This window comes from Triturus cristatus, chromosome 2_2, assembly GCF_964204655.1.
Source record: "Triturus cristatus chromosome 2_2, aTriCri1.1, whole genome shotgun sequence".
NCBI classification, from domain to species: Eukaryota; Metazoa; Chordata; class Amphibia; order Caudata; family Salamandridae; genus Triturus; species Triturus cristatus.
In genome coordinates this window covers 783,228,473-783,243,832 of record NC_140582.1, presented here as the reverse complement: position 1 = coordinate 783,243,832, position 15,360 = coordinate 783,228,473, and the positions used below count along the sequence as shown (strand labels likewise).

At 48.6% G+C, this 15,360-nt stretch overlaps 1 protein-coding gene across 1 annotated transcript in view; it reads right to left on the bottom strand.

Moving 5' to 3' along the window:
- Positions 1-15,360, bottom strand: part of AASDH (aminoadipate-semialdehyde dehydrogenase) — a 468,424-nt gene that overhangs the window by 343,432 nt on the left and 109,632 nt on the right. Inside the window, exon 4 of the mRNA XM_085642048.1 lies at positions 9,446-9,783. Within this exon, the coding sequence (XP_085498174.1) occupies positions 9,446-9,783 (338 nt within the window). The remainder of the gene's footprint in view (positions 1-9,445; positions 9,784-15,360) is intronic.

The following is a 15,360-nucleotide window of genomic DNA, read 5'->3' as shown; positions in this document are numbered from 1 at the left end:
GGGTGCGGGGCGGGGGGCTTGGCCTGCCCTGGGTCGGTTCTGAATCACCCTCGAGCTGCCCCTAAGGCTTTCTGTGGAGACGACCACAGAGTAGAGACGGTTTGGTGGGTTGCAGGTTTGGATGGGGGCTGATAGTGCGTTATTAGGTCCTGTTCTGGGGAGTGGGTGGGGGGGGAGTTTGTGGGGTTGTTCTGGTTGCGGGGTTCTGTTGCGCTGCTGTAGGTGGGCCGGGGATATTGGTGTGCTGGGGGGGTTCTGGTTGCAATGGGGACATTACCTAATTTGAAATGCCTCACGTGGAATGTTCGTGGCCTCCGCACTATGTCTAGACGATACAAGGTCCATGCCCACCTGGTGAGGCGAGGCATACAAATCGCACTCCTGCAGGAAACTCACTTAACTCAACAGGAACTCACTGCGCTGCAGAAGAGATGGCGTGGCCAGGTGTTTGGGACTACATGTTCGGCGTTTGCCAGGGGAGTGTTGATATGGGTGCGGGCAGGAGTCCCATTTCAGGCCACGACTCAGCTGGTGGATCCGGGGGGTCGATTTGTGGCAGTAGGGGGGAAGCTCTATGGTCAGGATGTGGCCTTATGCAGTATATATGCCCCCAACGCGGACCAGGCCCGCTTTTTTGTTAGCTTGACGGGTTCCTTGGCGCACTTCTTGGCGGGCCCCATATTGATAGGAGGGGACTTCAACTCGATCACTGATGTGGCACTGGACCGGTCGCATCCGCCATTGGCTGACTCGCCGGTGCGCCGATTAGCGGCGCACAGGGCGGACTGGCAGGAGAGGTGGGGGTTGATAGATGTGTGGAGGGAGCAGCATCCGGGACACAGGGACTATTCCTTTTTCTCCGCGTTACACGCGCTGCACGTTAGGATAGATGCCATTTTGTGCAGCAGGGACTTGGCGCCCGTGATGACCCACACGGAGTACCTCTCTAGAACTATATCAGACCACAACCCGCTGCTGCTGACGCTGCAGTGGCGGCGGCCGCGATCGGCGGTCCCGACATGGCGCCTGCGGCCAGAGGCCTTGGAAGATCCAGTGTTTAGTGATGCGGTCAAGCGGGGCGTAGAGCAGTACTTTACGGAGAATGAGGGCTCGACTGCCACGAGGGCGATGGAATGGGATGCCATGAAGGTGGTGACCAGAGGCGTCTGTATGGGAACATTTGCGAATGTGAGGACTACTATCCTGACGGCTCTGGAGAAGGCGGAGGGGGTGTTGAGGGATCTGGAGCAGCGTAGGCCTGAGCGACCGAAGTTACAGGACAGGCTGCTTGAGGCGAAGGAGGTGGTAGCGACGGAAACTGAGCGGCTGCGGGGCTTTGACTACAAGCGGTATCTCGTCAGAGTGCATGCGGAACGGGACAAGGTAGGAACGCTACTGGCTAGACTAGCGAACCCGGAACCCCGGGGCTGCCCGGTCCTAAGCATTAGAACGGAGACGGGGGAGATGGTTTACTCGCAGGGGACGGTGCTCCAGCGGTTCAGGTCATACTATTCGGTCCTGTATGAGAGCCAGTTGGGGGTGGAGAACTCCGAGATAACTGAATATCTGGAGACTCTTTGCCTCCCCCGGGTAGATGCGGAAACTGCGACGGTGCTGGGCGGACCCATTACGCTGCAGGAGATTCGGGTGGCTATTAAGCAGATGGCCAGAAATAAAACGCCGGGGGTAGATGGCCTGCCGATCGAATTCTACGCGCAGTTTGTGGATGCCTTGGCGCCCAGGCTCTTGCTGGTCTACACTGAGGCCATGGAGCTGGGGAGACTCCCCCAGTCGATGAGGGAGGCATTGGTGGTGCCGTTGTTGAAGCCCGGCAGGGATGCCTCGGATGTGACATCGTATAGACCTTTGTCTATGTTGACGGTCGACTACAAAATATTGAGTCGCATACTGGCCACTAGATTGCTACCGCACATGACCAAATTGGTTCACGGAGACCAAGCCGTTTTTCTCCCCACCAGGAGCACAGCCTGGAATACTCGCCGCCTGGTCCGTATCATGGACAGCGTCTGGGGCCCAGAACAGCGGCCGGCAGTGCTCTCCGTAGACATCGAAAAGGCTTTCGATAGCCTCGAATGGGGATACCTTGATGGGGTGCTCGAGAAGTTCGGCCTGGGGGAGGGGTTCGGACGTTGGACACGGGTCCTTTACTCCTCTGCTACGGCCAGGGTGCGGCTGGGAGCGGTCGTGTCCGCAGCTTATCCGGTGCGCAGGGGCACACGACAGGGTTGCTCGTTGTCTCCCCTGTTGTTCGCCTTGGCGATGGAGCCTTTGGCGGCACAAGCACGGACAAGAGCGGTGTACGGCGGGGTTCGATGTGGGGAGGAGGAGCATCATATTTCCCTGTACGCGGATGACCTCCTGCTGTACCTGGAGGACTCCGGTGACGCCTTGGAGGGGGCTGTGGAGATGCTCTCGCGCTTCGGTGAGCTCTCGGGCCTCAGGGTCAATTGGACCAAAACCTGTGTTTTCCCGCTGCGGGCAGATGTCCCATATTGCCCTCCCACTCGGGATGTGGTATGGGAAGCTAAGTGCTTTACTTACCTGGGAGTCCGGATATACCACGACGTCGAAAGTCTCTTGGACGGTAATGTAGGGCATTGCATAAGGGCCTTGAGGGGGTGCATGGCCTTCTGGGCTGCCCTCCCGCTCTCGGTGCTGGGCCGGGTCGCGTTGCTGAAGATGGTGGCTCTGCCCCGACTGCTCTATTACTTCCGCACACTGCCGATATGGATCCCGCTGAGGATCTTCAAAGAATTGAAGTCGCAGATCATCAGCTTCCTATGGGGGACGGGACGGCGACGGGTAGCCCTGACGGCTCTGATGCGGCCTAAACTAGAGGGGGGACTGGCGGTCCCCGATTTTGAATTATACTACCTGGCGGCGCAGCTACAAGTGCTGACACAGAATGTGGCCAGAGTGTTCAGAGGCCCGGAGCTGGGACGAGGGACTGGCATCCAGAGACATGTCCTGTCCTACATAGTCATGCAACAGAAATTAGACCTGAGAGATTTATCCATCGAGGAGCGGACTCTCCGGCTATGCTGGCAGAGGGGCATGAGGAGAGCAAAGACGGCGAGACCTTATGCACCGGAGATCCCGCTGGGGATGTTGACGGCACTGCCGCATGGAGGCGACTGGTCCCCGCTAGCGGAGTGGGAAGAGCTGGGGCTGCAGATGGTGGGGGACCTCTATATAGATGGGGTGCTGGCCCCCTTCGGGGCTTTGCAGGAGCAGTTTGGTCTCCCGGATGGGAGTTATCTCCTGCACGCGGCGGTGAGCGCGGCAATACAAAAACACTGGAGAGAGGGGCTGGCGGAGCCCTCTGTGGCACTGACCTGTCAGTACGTGGTGATGGCGGCGGGAACGATTAAGGCGGTGACGTGCCTACAGGCTAGATTGCTGCAGGAGGGGCTGGAGCCGCTTGCGGCATTGAAGGAGCGGTGGGAGGAAAGCATAGGCAAACCCATTCCGGACACGGTCTGGAGCCACATTATGCGGACGACATGGAAGGGTAGCGGGAATGCCCGCTTTCAGCAGGTGCATTTCTTCATCCTCCACAGGGCATATCTGACCCCGGGAAAGATTAGCCGGTACTTTAAGGTGCAGGAGGCCGCTTGCCCGCGCTGCTTCACACTGGGAGCTGAGCTAGAGCATATGCTGTGGGGGTGCCCGAAGCTTGGGTCGTACTGGACTGAGGTGGGAGAGATCTTGAATACTATAACGGACCGGGAGGTGGAGTTTGATATGGGGGCGTGCCTGCTGCTCTGGTTCCCTCACACAGCGAAGACGAAAGTGACGAGTAAATTTATTGACTTGGGGCTCATGTTGGCTCAGAGAGAAATTACGTGGCACTGGAAGTCCCGGGAGGGCCCATCAATCGGGCGGTGGATATCCGAGTTATTAAAATGGTCTAGATGCGAGAGTGAAGTTAGACGGCGGCAAGCGATTAAGGCGGACAATGAAAAGGGGTTAGAGTGGGTAAGGGCTTGGGAGCTGATCGGGCAGGCCCTGCAGGATTGCCGGCTCGAGCGGGCGGAACGGGAGCGCGAGGAGAACGGAGTTCCTTGAGGCTGAGGAAAATAGATGTAACCTCTGACGGATGGCACAACTTAGAGTTAGGGACCACTGCAGGGGCCCACATCAGCAGCAGTTGGGGGGTGGGATGGGAGGGGGGGGGAGTTCCTGAGGTAGGAGGGTAGTGCTATATTGAGTTGGAGGGGGAATGAATCTGTTTGGACAGAAAAGCAGAGGCTCCCATGGGGCATGATCCAGGCACCGCCGCTATGAGGCGATAGTTGTGTTACTTTGCTTAACTGTCTATATATGCCGCCCGGCCGCCGGGATGTGGGCTAAATGGCTGTGTGCATTGCTAAACCGAGGGGTGTGATCGGAGATTGTAGGGGGTGCCGGTTGCCCCGATGGTTATTTTGCTGAAAATGTTGCAATAAAAAACATGTTTTAAAAAAAAAAAAAATATATAAGGCTATTGGAAATCAACGATGTGTTCCATGACAATATAAAGTTAAGAGGTTGAAGGTTGATATCCTTTATAAAGTCATAGAACTCCATTGCAATATAATTTTAGCGTACGGCAGCTTGTATTTTATTCCTAATAATATATAGTCACACCATAGCTCCTCCCACAAACCACTTAAATCCTTGGTTTGATGCTTTTTCATATGAAAGAAACAGCATAGTTGCGAACATGAAGTGCGGAGGGCCTGGAAGGGAACGAGGAACGCACGGTTTCAGTTAGTCCAGTTTTTCACGTTACATAGGGCGTATCTGACACCGGCCAAGGTCTTGCAATATTTCGGAGGGGCACACTCTCCGTGTCCGCGGTGTGGGGGAGAGGGGGCAGATTTTCGCCACATGTTTTGGGCCTGTTCACAGTTGGGTGACTATTGGGCTGAGGTAGTGGACTGCTTGAATCAGGTGACGGACCGCTCTATTGCCCCGGAGATGGGGGCTTGCTTGTTGCTTTGGTTTCCCCACACCTGTTGCACGAAGGTCACTAGCAAGTTCTATGATTTGGGGTTGATAATGGCCGAGAGAATTGACCATGCACTGGAAGTCCCGGGGGGGGCCTAGCTTTTTGCGGTGGAGGGCAGCGTTAGTGAGATGGGCGGGGGCGGAGGGTACGCTCCGGGTGCAGTTGGCTTTTCGGAGAGACGATGAGAAAGCACTAGCGACGGCCAGGGCATGGGAAGCGTTGGTGGTGGAACTCCAGGGGCTGATATCTGAGGTAGGGGACGGGGGGAGCACGTCGGATAGGCAAGAGGCGGGGGGGACTGGGGAGTGAGATGGGAATGGAGGCGGTCCCTGGACACATACAAGAGGCCTGGACAAGAGGGAAGGTCTGCTTGCTCAGGGAGGGGTTGAGCACCCGTACATAATTTACTTGGAAGGGGGGCACATCGGGGGAGAGGTAGGAGATGGGGGCGCACTGACATGGGGGTGGGAAGGGGAGCGAACGAGTAGGGGTTGGGAGGGACGGTACTTCTCTTGGACACGGGGAATCGCTGAGTAATGAACAGTACTCCTGGGGGGGGATGGGGAAGTTGGACAGAACGTTGGATTGTTGATTTGGAAAACAATAAAAAATGTTTCAACTGATAGTTGCGAACATGAAGAACTCAAGCTTAACCTTTGCTGCAAAATTAAACACATCAAAAAGCATTTACTAATTTGTTGAAAAATTACTTTAGAATTATTTTAATGTAAATCAGACAAAAAAATGCTGCATCTCAGAAATTGTTGAAACCTGCAGTGATTCATCAACCTTTCCTGTAATGGCTTAGATTTAGGAAAAAACAAACATGTTACCATAAACATCTCCTTTCTGCTGATCACTGTTCATTAGGTAAACACATCAGAAGACAAAAAGCCTGTTCTCGTTTCACTTGCTTAAACTGCTGTTGTAGGTGTGCTGCTCTGTGGCTTCCCTTTCACCTTGGCTGCAGGCTGCTGCATCATGCATTATTAAGACATAACTTAACTGTAATGACTTATTACAGTTGAGTAGCCTACACCATTTCTTTATTATAGGGGACTATAACCGTCTCAGCTAGACTGCAATATAAAAATTTGATGCACACTTTTAAACAGGGATTATAGGCTCCCATGTGTTATATATCATATATCCAATTCAGGCTGCTGGAACATCTGTAGCTTCAACAGATAGCCACGGATGTTACAAATTGCCCTGCGAGCTTGTGTAGACATCAAAGACTTTTACTAATCTGCAACACTGGTTCTTTTAAAAGCTAAACATTTCTTTTGCTGAGAAAAACTTACTTAGAAAAACACCACAAACAAAATAACAGGCAGTGTCACAATCTAGGGCATTCCATAGATTTAGGGGTCGGATGTCTAACCCCCTGGCGCAAGGACTTAGTTCAAGGCTCCAATACCAATTATAAATCCAGTTGGCCTGTGACCCACACACCGCCCAATGATCAGTGCTGTGTAGTTAGCCTTTTCTGGTCACAATTAGCCTCACTAGAGGAGTTCAGGAGCACAGTAGAACTCCAAACCCTCTTTCATAAATGAATAACAAACTCAAAATAGCACTAAGAAACAGGGAATGTATTTTAGAATGTTTATATCTAAAATACAAGTCGAATGCATAAAATATGAACGGTAACCACGCAGAGAGAGAAAATAAATACAGCAATGTACGATGGCCAGCTAAAAAAATAGGAACATTCGTAACATGGTTAACAAGTTCCTAGAATCCAAAACACCCTTTCGCTACTTTAGCAGAAGCAGAAAGTAGCAAGCCTTTAAAATGGGTTTCTTAAGATGGGTTGCACAAAATACATTCTCTAGCAGTTCAGCTGTCCTCTATCAGATCTCGTGCTCAGGAATGATAAGCAGTGCAAGGTTGAAGATCACCTAACTGCGCCGCGCCCAGGACAGCCTCCGACTGAGGCGGGTTGCTGTAAATCGGCGTGACCTCTGATGTCATCATTCTAGCGTATAGCCCCTCCAATTAATGGTCAGATAACTGATTTTGACTCATGTTTATAAAATAAAACAGTACTTGCTGACACTAAAGTCTCATTAAGAGTAAACAAATATGGCAATAAACGCATCATCTCGATTTACATATAGGCAATATACTTAAATAACTAACACAATAACAACATGTCAGCTTCCACTATGAACTTCAATGATGTTATGGCACAGCCCATAACAAAAACAATAGAAATGACAGCCTAGATAAGAGGCAGACATGATACTAACACACAGGCACACGTCTAAAACTTCATACTTTCTAATAAAAGAGATAAAAGAGTCTGCAAAATGAAAAATTAAAATAGAAGAGGTCTTAACAGAACTTGTTACAGTGTTCATGAAAGAAGGCCTGATTCTCAAACTGCACTTTGCAGTACGTTTAATACGATTATAAAACGTCCTACAGAGTGTAAGTTTTGCCTATAGTCTCCGCACTTTAGCAGTAAATGTGGGAGGAACACAGGGGAGTGGGTGGGAAAAGGTAGAGACTTACTATTTAAGGGGAAGGGATTAGGGAGGAGTAAGAGGGCTTTACGGAGGGTGAGGGAGGTTTTTACGGAGGGACATCGCCCACCCACACAAGACTAAGCTAACTGCATTACTCTGGGGTGGAGGCATGTTACTTATTGTTTTGTAGTACACTCAGATTTGTGAATAATGAAAGTAGCACATTTACTACAAAGTGTAAGCCTACTCAAAAGATTAACTGATCTTTGTCAATCAGGCCCTTAGTGTTAACAAAGACACGCATTTACTGCAGTATATGCACAGGAAATTCGGTGGCTCATTCGTCAAACAGCAAATAAACTAAATATATAGATACACCCAAATCACTCAGTACATCATCCAAAGCTGCATGGCAAATATAGGTCCACACAGCACACAAAACTAAGCCTAACGTTGCAGGGTCCTGAAACTGCAGGACAGCAACTTAGATATTGGACTCCCCTTCTTTCTTCAAACAGTATTGGCATGAATAGAGATAGATCTGAGGCAGGCAGTGTTCAACCTTTGTGGGCTACTCAGATCTAGCTAAACCCACTAACAGACCAGATAAAGACCAGGTACCTATACTGGGGTCAATGGCAAGCAATAGACTTTGTGTGTGGTTTGAGAAATGACACATAATGAAGAAAAGTCATAGAATTCCACACCTCTCTCTAGACCCTAGATCACAAGCCTAGTGCCAAGTGTGGCTGCTCAGGAACTTCCTGGCCACCGCCTCATGAGCATGTTAAGTGAGACATATTACCCTTCCGGGTCACTAAAGTCGCTGCTTTCCAACCACATGTCACAAAAATCTAAGACAATTTATTACAACGTCCAGTTAGTCCAGTTCCAACTGGGAAAAATCCCCTTTGAAGCTTGTTGCCGCCTTCAGAAAGTTAGCACAGTTCCAGCTGGGAAATATCCCTTTGGAACTTGTTGCCTCCTTCAAATATTTAGCACACCATACTCAGACCCTGTTCCTAGAACTACTGTGGGTCACATATATGCACTAGACTCTCCCAGTGAAGATGGCAGGCACTGTCCTACACTCTTGATAGGATGACCACCTCGCTCCAAGTCATTATGAACACTGTCTACAGTCCTGAACCTTTTGCCCACAAATCACGGATTTAATATGTATTACTCTACTTAGGTAAATAGAAGTACAAGAAAGACTACAGCACCCAGAATTCATTAGGGTATAACACAAAAGTCCAGGACTGGAAACAATGTCTAATGAACCGGATGGAGGTTGTCACCCTATCTATGAATGAAATGGAGGGGGACTCTCTGGCTCCATTCAGCAGATAGCATAGCAGATATGCTATGCTGGGAAACATCTCACCACATGCCTGAGGTTCAAACTCCTTTACCATATGAGCACCTGATGTGCTCATCGGATAATGGGATTCAATTTTCTACAATCTCCCAGCAAATAGAGGTAATATCCCCTTAAATTCTGGCTCTACCTTGCCAAAATAGCTAAGCCACTCTTTTTTTAAGTCAGCTTCCAGTGCGAAAGTCAAGGTGCCTCCCATTCGAGCACTCATTTCCAGCAGTACTGTGGTCAACCTGCTAGATCTGGACTGAATCCACAGGACCCGAGCTGGGCACAAGCATACAAAGAGAGCATACTAGAGCGATACCTCAGCTCAGATGGAACAGTTCCAGTCATTTCCCAGAGTGAGTCAGTCCATCACCCACGGTCTCTCCTGTTGCACTAAACATTAGAACCATACAAGGCATTTCAAAAAGCAAAGCTTCCTGTCTCTAGTTTGAATAGAGACATATAGATATGAAAAACAAAGTGATGAAAAGAGACATATAGAACAGGAAAAGAAATAGCCTATTATTACTACTCAGAATATTTGAAATGTGCAGATCTTAAGCAAAAACAAGCCATAAATTAACTTACCGAAGATGGAGAATATTTGGTACTATACATTTATGAGGTACTCTCACTATTTTGGGAGATCCTGTTGTCCCAGATGTGTGCAAAACATAAGCGAGGTGATGCTTTTGCTGGATGTCCAGGGATTCCTTAAAATTAACTAATTCAGAGTTTTTCTTCAAATCATTTTCTTTCTCAAAATGATGTTTAACTGTAGGCTGCTTAGTTTCTTTCCTCTCTTTGATATCCACCAACCGACTTCCAGAAGAGTCATTCCACTGAACTTTAAATAAAGTCACATCCAGAGGTCCAGATGAAAAATCCAATTTATGAAAAGAGTGGGAATAAGACTCCTTAAAAGCCTAAAATAAAATAAAATAAAATGAATGTTACTATATTAATGAAGTAGCAATGCATCCAATGATTTTTAAACCTCATGTGCGTGTATGTGGTCTGCATCGGTGCTTAATTTGAGCCGGTGGTTGTCGGTAGGGCACACCACCACTCCCTTTTGGGGACCGGCACTTCTCTTTTCATCAGATACTGACTAAAAGCAAGACAGAGGAAATCATACAAATAGGAAAGAAGGAGGAAGAGAACGGCGGGAAAAAGGGCACAAATTAAGAAAGCTGGGAACAGCAATAGGGAGCTAAAGGACAGGCAGTGTCTGGTAGTGGATTAAAGGGGCCTGATGTGAATTCAACATTATGTAGCCTTGGTATTTGGCGTGTCTATTTTTAATAGCACCGCTGGGGCAGAGCTGTGGGAACCAGCGCTCATTCTTTTACAAATTAAGCACTTTATTGTCTGTATTGTCTGAAATTATGCCTTCATTTAAAAGATGGCGAAGGGGTGAAACATCACTTCAAGCAACAGGCAAAAACATTCTGACAAGCAGCAGCTCTTTCACGAGGGACTCGTATCTCTGGCATCCATTTCACCACAGAAGATGAAAATCTAGGAATGTCCTGGTGCTCAGAGGTGGCCTATAGCATGTGTGAGCTGAGCTCACTCACAGAGTATGGTCCTTTAGAGATAGAAGTGGTGTGCAGTCGTCTTTTTCCAACGTGGCTACAAAAAAAGTACAATAGTACATTAAAAAAGACTGGGCCGTTGCTTATAGTGTCTGCATTTTGACTGTGTCTCTTCTTATGACTCTCCTTTCTTTTGTCCCCCTCCCCTTACCCCTGTCCCTCCGATTTCTTTTCAACGCACAGACATTTAAAGTGGACGAATGGAAGGGGTTCACAAATTTGATTTCGGCAAGGTTGCTCTCTGAGCAAAAGCCGTCTCTGTGGGTACTATTGACTCTAGTGATGGTGCAGGAACATAAAGCGTAGGAACAAGGATCACTACAGAAAAATGAATTCGCTGCGTAACGCCAGTCCCTCTGGCTCGGGGGGCCCCAACCCTTAAGCCCAAGGCCCATGAATATTTGCAAGACATCGTAGACTCAGGGGGCCCTTCATCCAATTCTGCAGGGGGGGGCATCATTTTGGGTGACGCTGCTGAAACGGATCTATAAATGAGACATTCTGCTCCCTTTTATCATCGTCCCTGGTAATATTTGACCTCCCACCTGAGGTGTGAGCATTCTACTATCCAAGTCAGAGCTACCCAACAATAAAAAAGCAACTCTTTTTTGATTCAGTTAACTTACTAAATATATAAAAATGATAAAATCCCACAAGCCACTGATGCAGACTTTCTCCAGTGTGTCCCTATCAGTATTCACAGCAGGAGAATTACACATACTGTGGACACAACAGGTGAAAGAGGCAAGCAACCAGAGATTTGAAGCATGTCTCAACAAGTCTGCGGTCAGAGTAAAGGTAAGATAGACTGAGGTCAGGGATGTTACGGAAACCCCTGCAGTCCCCGACAGTGAGGGATGTCTTCTATGCGTATAGGGGACTCCCCTTAATTTGCTTCTGTTTTAAATATATTTGCCTTTCTAAGGCAGCTGCATATTCGGATCTCGTACCGCGCTTAAACCAGGACTGAAGAGAGACAAAATATTGTATTTATTTCCCTTCAGTCAGACAAAACACAGCTACTATGTACCACTGTGTACCCCAGCACTAGACTAGAACAAGCATTGGCAATTCCAATAGGTCTCGGCAATCGGAGAGCTATAGATGTTGCCAATGTTAATGCATTTGTGTATATTTATAAAACCAGTCCTAGAGCTGTACACAAATGCATTAACATTGACAACGCCTATAGCTTTTGAATTGCTGAGACCTTCTGGTATTGCCAAAGCTTGTTATTTTACTAACATGGTTTTGAAATCTAGCGATAGGACAATAGCAGTTATACAGGATTGGAGGAATGTTTTCTCCTTTATATGTGCAACCAACAAAGTGTCTAGATCGTCGAAAGGTTGATGGTTATTGGCTACCTGGTCGCTCATCTCATAACTGCTCTCTCTCAAAGCAGGATGCGGTGGATGTGACTAGCACAAAACAAGAGCAAAAAGACTGATGGACAGAATGCAGAACAATGTCATTCATTCACCCCAGTACAGAGATCTGGGTCAAAAGCCATCGTTTTTATGCTCACCATGCCATTTCAGTTTGGACCCAGCCATATGCAAATCAGTCTTGACCCTGCGCCCAATGGGAGCAGTCCAGCCCGAACTGCCAGGCCAGGTCCTCCCTGGACTTGAAACAAGCGTCCTAGGACCGGTTTCAGGCTTTCAGCCCTCATCAGCCAGGATAGCTTGACTCCAGGGGCATGGAGAGCACGGGACCCACGTCTGGGCATGCCCATCCCACTTGGGGTGGCAAATGCAAAAAGAACAATTGATGGACAGAATGAAGAACAATGTCAGACATTCACCCCAGTACAGAGATCTGGGCCTAAATCCATGCTTGTTTCCAGTCCAGGGAGGACCTGGCTTGGCAGTTCGTTCTGGACTGTTCCCATGGGGCACAGGTTCAAGACTGATTTGCATATGGCTAGGTCTATACTGGGGTGGCATGGTGAGCAAAAGAACGATGGATTTAACCCAGATCTCTTGACTGGGGGTGAATGTATGATTTATTCAGCATTTCCATCCATCATTTGTCTGCGTAGGACTTAGCACAAATCAAGAGGCGTTGTTTTGCTAAAAATGAAATCCCCTAAACCGCATCAACGACTGCCCACCATTGCAAATGACAGAGAGCAGAATGAAAGCTAGTGTAGTTTAAAATAGGTACACATGGCATGTTGCCTGGCCATAATGTGGCCGCTGGTTTTACGCATGTGCAGTGCATAGGGTCCTTCTCCTGCACCTTTGCCAGTGGGGGAATATGACGGGTGAATGACACCAGGTGGGGATGGGAGGGGAGGGAAAAGTAGAACTGGGAGAGCTGAAAGGGCTGTCACTCAGTTTTTGTGGTCAGCCCATACCTCCGGGACTCACTGAACAAAGCGGGAAGAAGGAAGCTTAATAAGACTGGGGAAGCCAATCCTCCGATACACGATTCCCTGCTCTTGGATATAGCAGCTCCAGAGTGCTGATGCTGGTTCTCTGCTGGGCCGCCAGTGAAGGAGGTAAGAGATACTCTGCCTGTCTAAGAACGGGGTGGTGGGCACAGAACCAACACACAGCCTCCACTGGCATTATCCCAGTGCTTTTGGAATTGTTCTTGAAGGTAGGAGCGATATTCACAGTGGTGGTGCAGCTGCCTGACGTAGAAAACTAAGGGGTGGTGTGGCAGTGCTGCGGATGAAGTGTATGCACCACACGGACACGCATATGTGATGGATTGTCAGCTGAGGAGGGTAACCTTACAGATGCCGGGGAAATGTATTTCGTAACAGGAGGAGGTGGATTCTTGCAGAAAAGAGCCGGTCATAGGTGGTTACTCTAATTGGGGCAGGGAGAGGGGTAGACACGACAGACTTCAAGGGAGATGGCTATGTGAGAAAACACTAAGCACCTTGTTTTGTAAAGAGCTGTTTATTTATTTATTCATTTAATGCGATTTTATATAGCGCGAACATTACCCGGAGGTGTCAGAGCGCTTTACGTAAGAACCAGTTGCGTTACATAAGGACTTTGGATTACATGAGTTACATAAGAGATGCAAACAGAAAACAATTGCAAATGTACAAGTTGTAAAGTCAATCAAGGAAGTGATACAAACAGAAAAAATTGCAAATGTACAAAGTTATAAAGTCACTCAAGGAAGAGATACAAACGGCTAAACACTAAAATCACATAGGAATGGTAGTAAGTACAAAGGTCTACTACATATACTAGTGGTTAGAGTTATATATATACAATAGAAAGTTCACTCAGGATTACATTTTAACAGCGATTAGGCTTGGACAATTATATATTACATATTTACAGAGTCATGGTCCAGTCATGTCGTCGAGAACTTTCGTGGAAACAAAACAAAAAGGTTTGAGAATGTAAGTCAAAACAGTCCGGAGGCTCGGAGGTGGTCAAGAAAGGTGTGAATGGTCAATCTGGTGAAAAAGGGCACTGACCTGTGGCAAGGATCTGTAAGATGGTGAACGAAAACAAAGACCCCAAAAACAAGATGGCGGGAATACTGGTAGAACAAAAAAACCGAGTAATAAACAACCAGCAATGAAAAACCTACCCCAAAAGCGGAGCTGAATGGGGAAGGCGGCAGTCGATTCAGGAGGGAGGAAATGATAGAGGGTCGTGGATCGCTCTAGGGGTCCTGCAGGTCCTGGGAAGTCGGCACGGGGATAAAGACAGCCATCCCGGAAGAGGAAGGCAGTGGCTGAGTCCAGAGGGCGAACAACTCAGAGAACAGAAAAGCGGGCTCAATGGAGCAGCACAGCAGCGTCGTGCAGCGGTCCATCACTGCTTCCAAATCGATTCCACACTCCTGTGCAGCAGGGCACCAAGAGACCGAGTCCCGACTCCAAGGTTTGGAAGAGTCTGGCGATGGCCGGAGGAGAAGGGGAACCTCCGCCACGTCCCCAGCGGCCACCCGGGAAAAAAAGAGGATCCACCATCCCTAGTGTCTCACCAGTGCTGCGGGGGGAAGAAAAAGACAGCGCGGAGACACAAGGAAAGCCGAGTCTGAAGTCCCCTATAGCCGATCCAGCAGCTCCACCGGGCATCGGTCAAGACAGCTCGGTCAGGACATCAATCACGCCCCACTCTGAAGATCTCGAGCCGAAAAGCGGGAGATTGGAGAGACGAGAACAGCAGTCGAATATGGCCCCAGGTGAGAGGAAAGGGTTCCAGTCGGAGTTGGATAAAAGGGGATTAGAGGCCAAAAGGCCATCCCTCTCCGGGAGCTCCCGACTGGAGCTCTTCACCTGTCGGCCATCTTGGGTTAAATGTCTTGCCAAAAACAAGGAACCGTAGGATCTGCTGAACCCCCCAAAGCGTTCTTAAAGAAATAAAAAAGTAATCCCGAAACAATGCCCTAAAATGTCTGCTGCAAAGTTTAGGAGTAGTTGGTGGCTGTTGTCAGGGAAGGATAATCCCATGGACAAATGGGGTGAATGAATAATAGAGCGACGATGGAGCCAGCAAATCGGAAGCCTATGGGCAAGCTGAAGCCCACAAAGTAGATACAACAGGTCTCTTTCGAGACAGAGCATGTGCACTGTCTAGAGCAGAGACCTTAAAAAGCAGATGACTGTAGGGACAGGAAATGGTGGAGCTGTGAGCCAAGGGCAAAAGGGGCAGTGGCAGCTCCGGCTACCGTTTCATTTCACACAGCTCCCTGTGCCTGGCTTCCAACTATTTCAGTCATGAAAATTATTGCTTTCTACTTGCACCTTTGAGCAGGGAGATAACAAATCTCCCACACAACTGAAGTATGAGGGGAGGATGACAGATGTAGAGTTAGCAGAAGGGAAAAAAAGGAGTGGGCACCATCCCAGCTTCCCTTTCTATCATGTATGCACTGGAACTTGCAGGACTGACTCCCCCCCTAACAATATAACTATATATA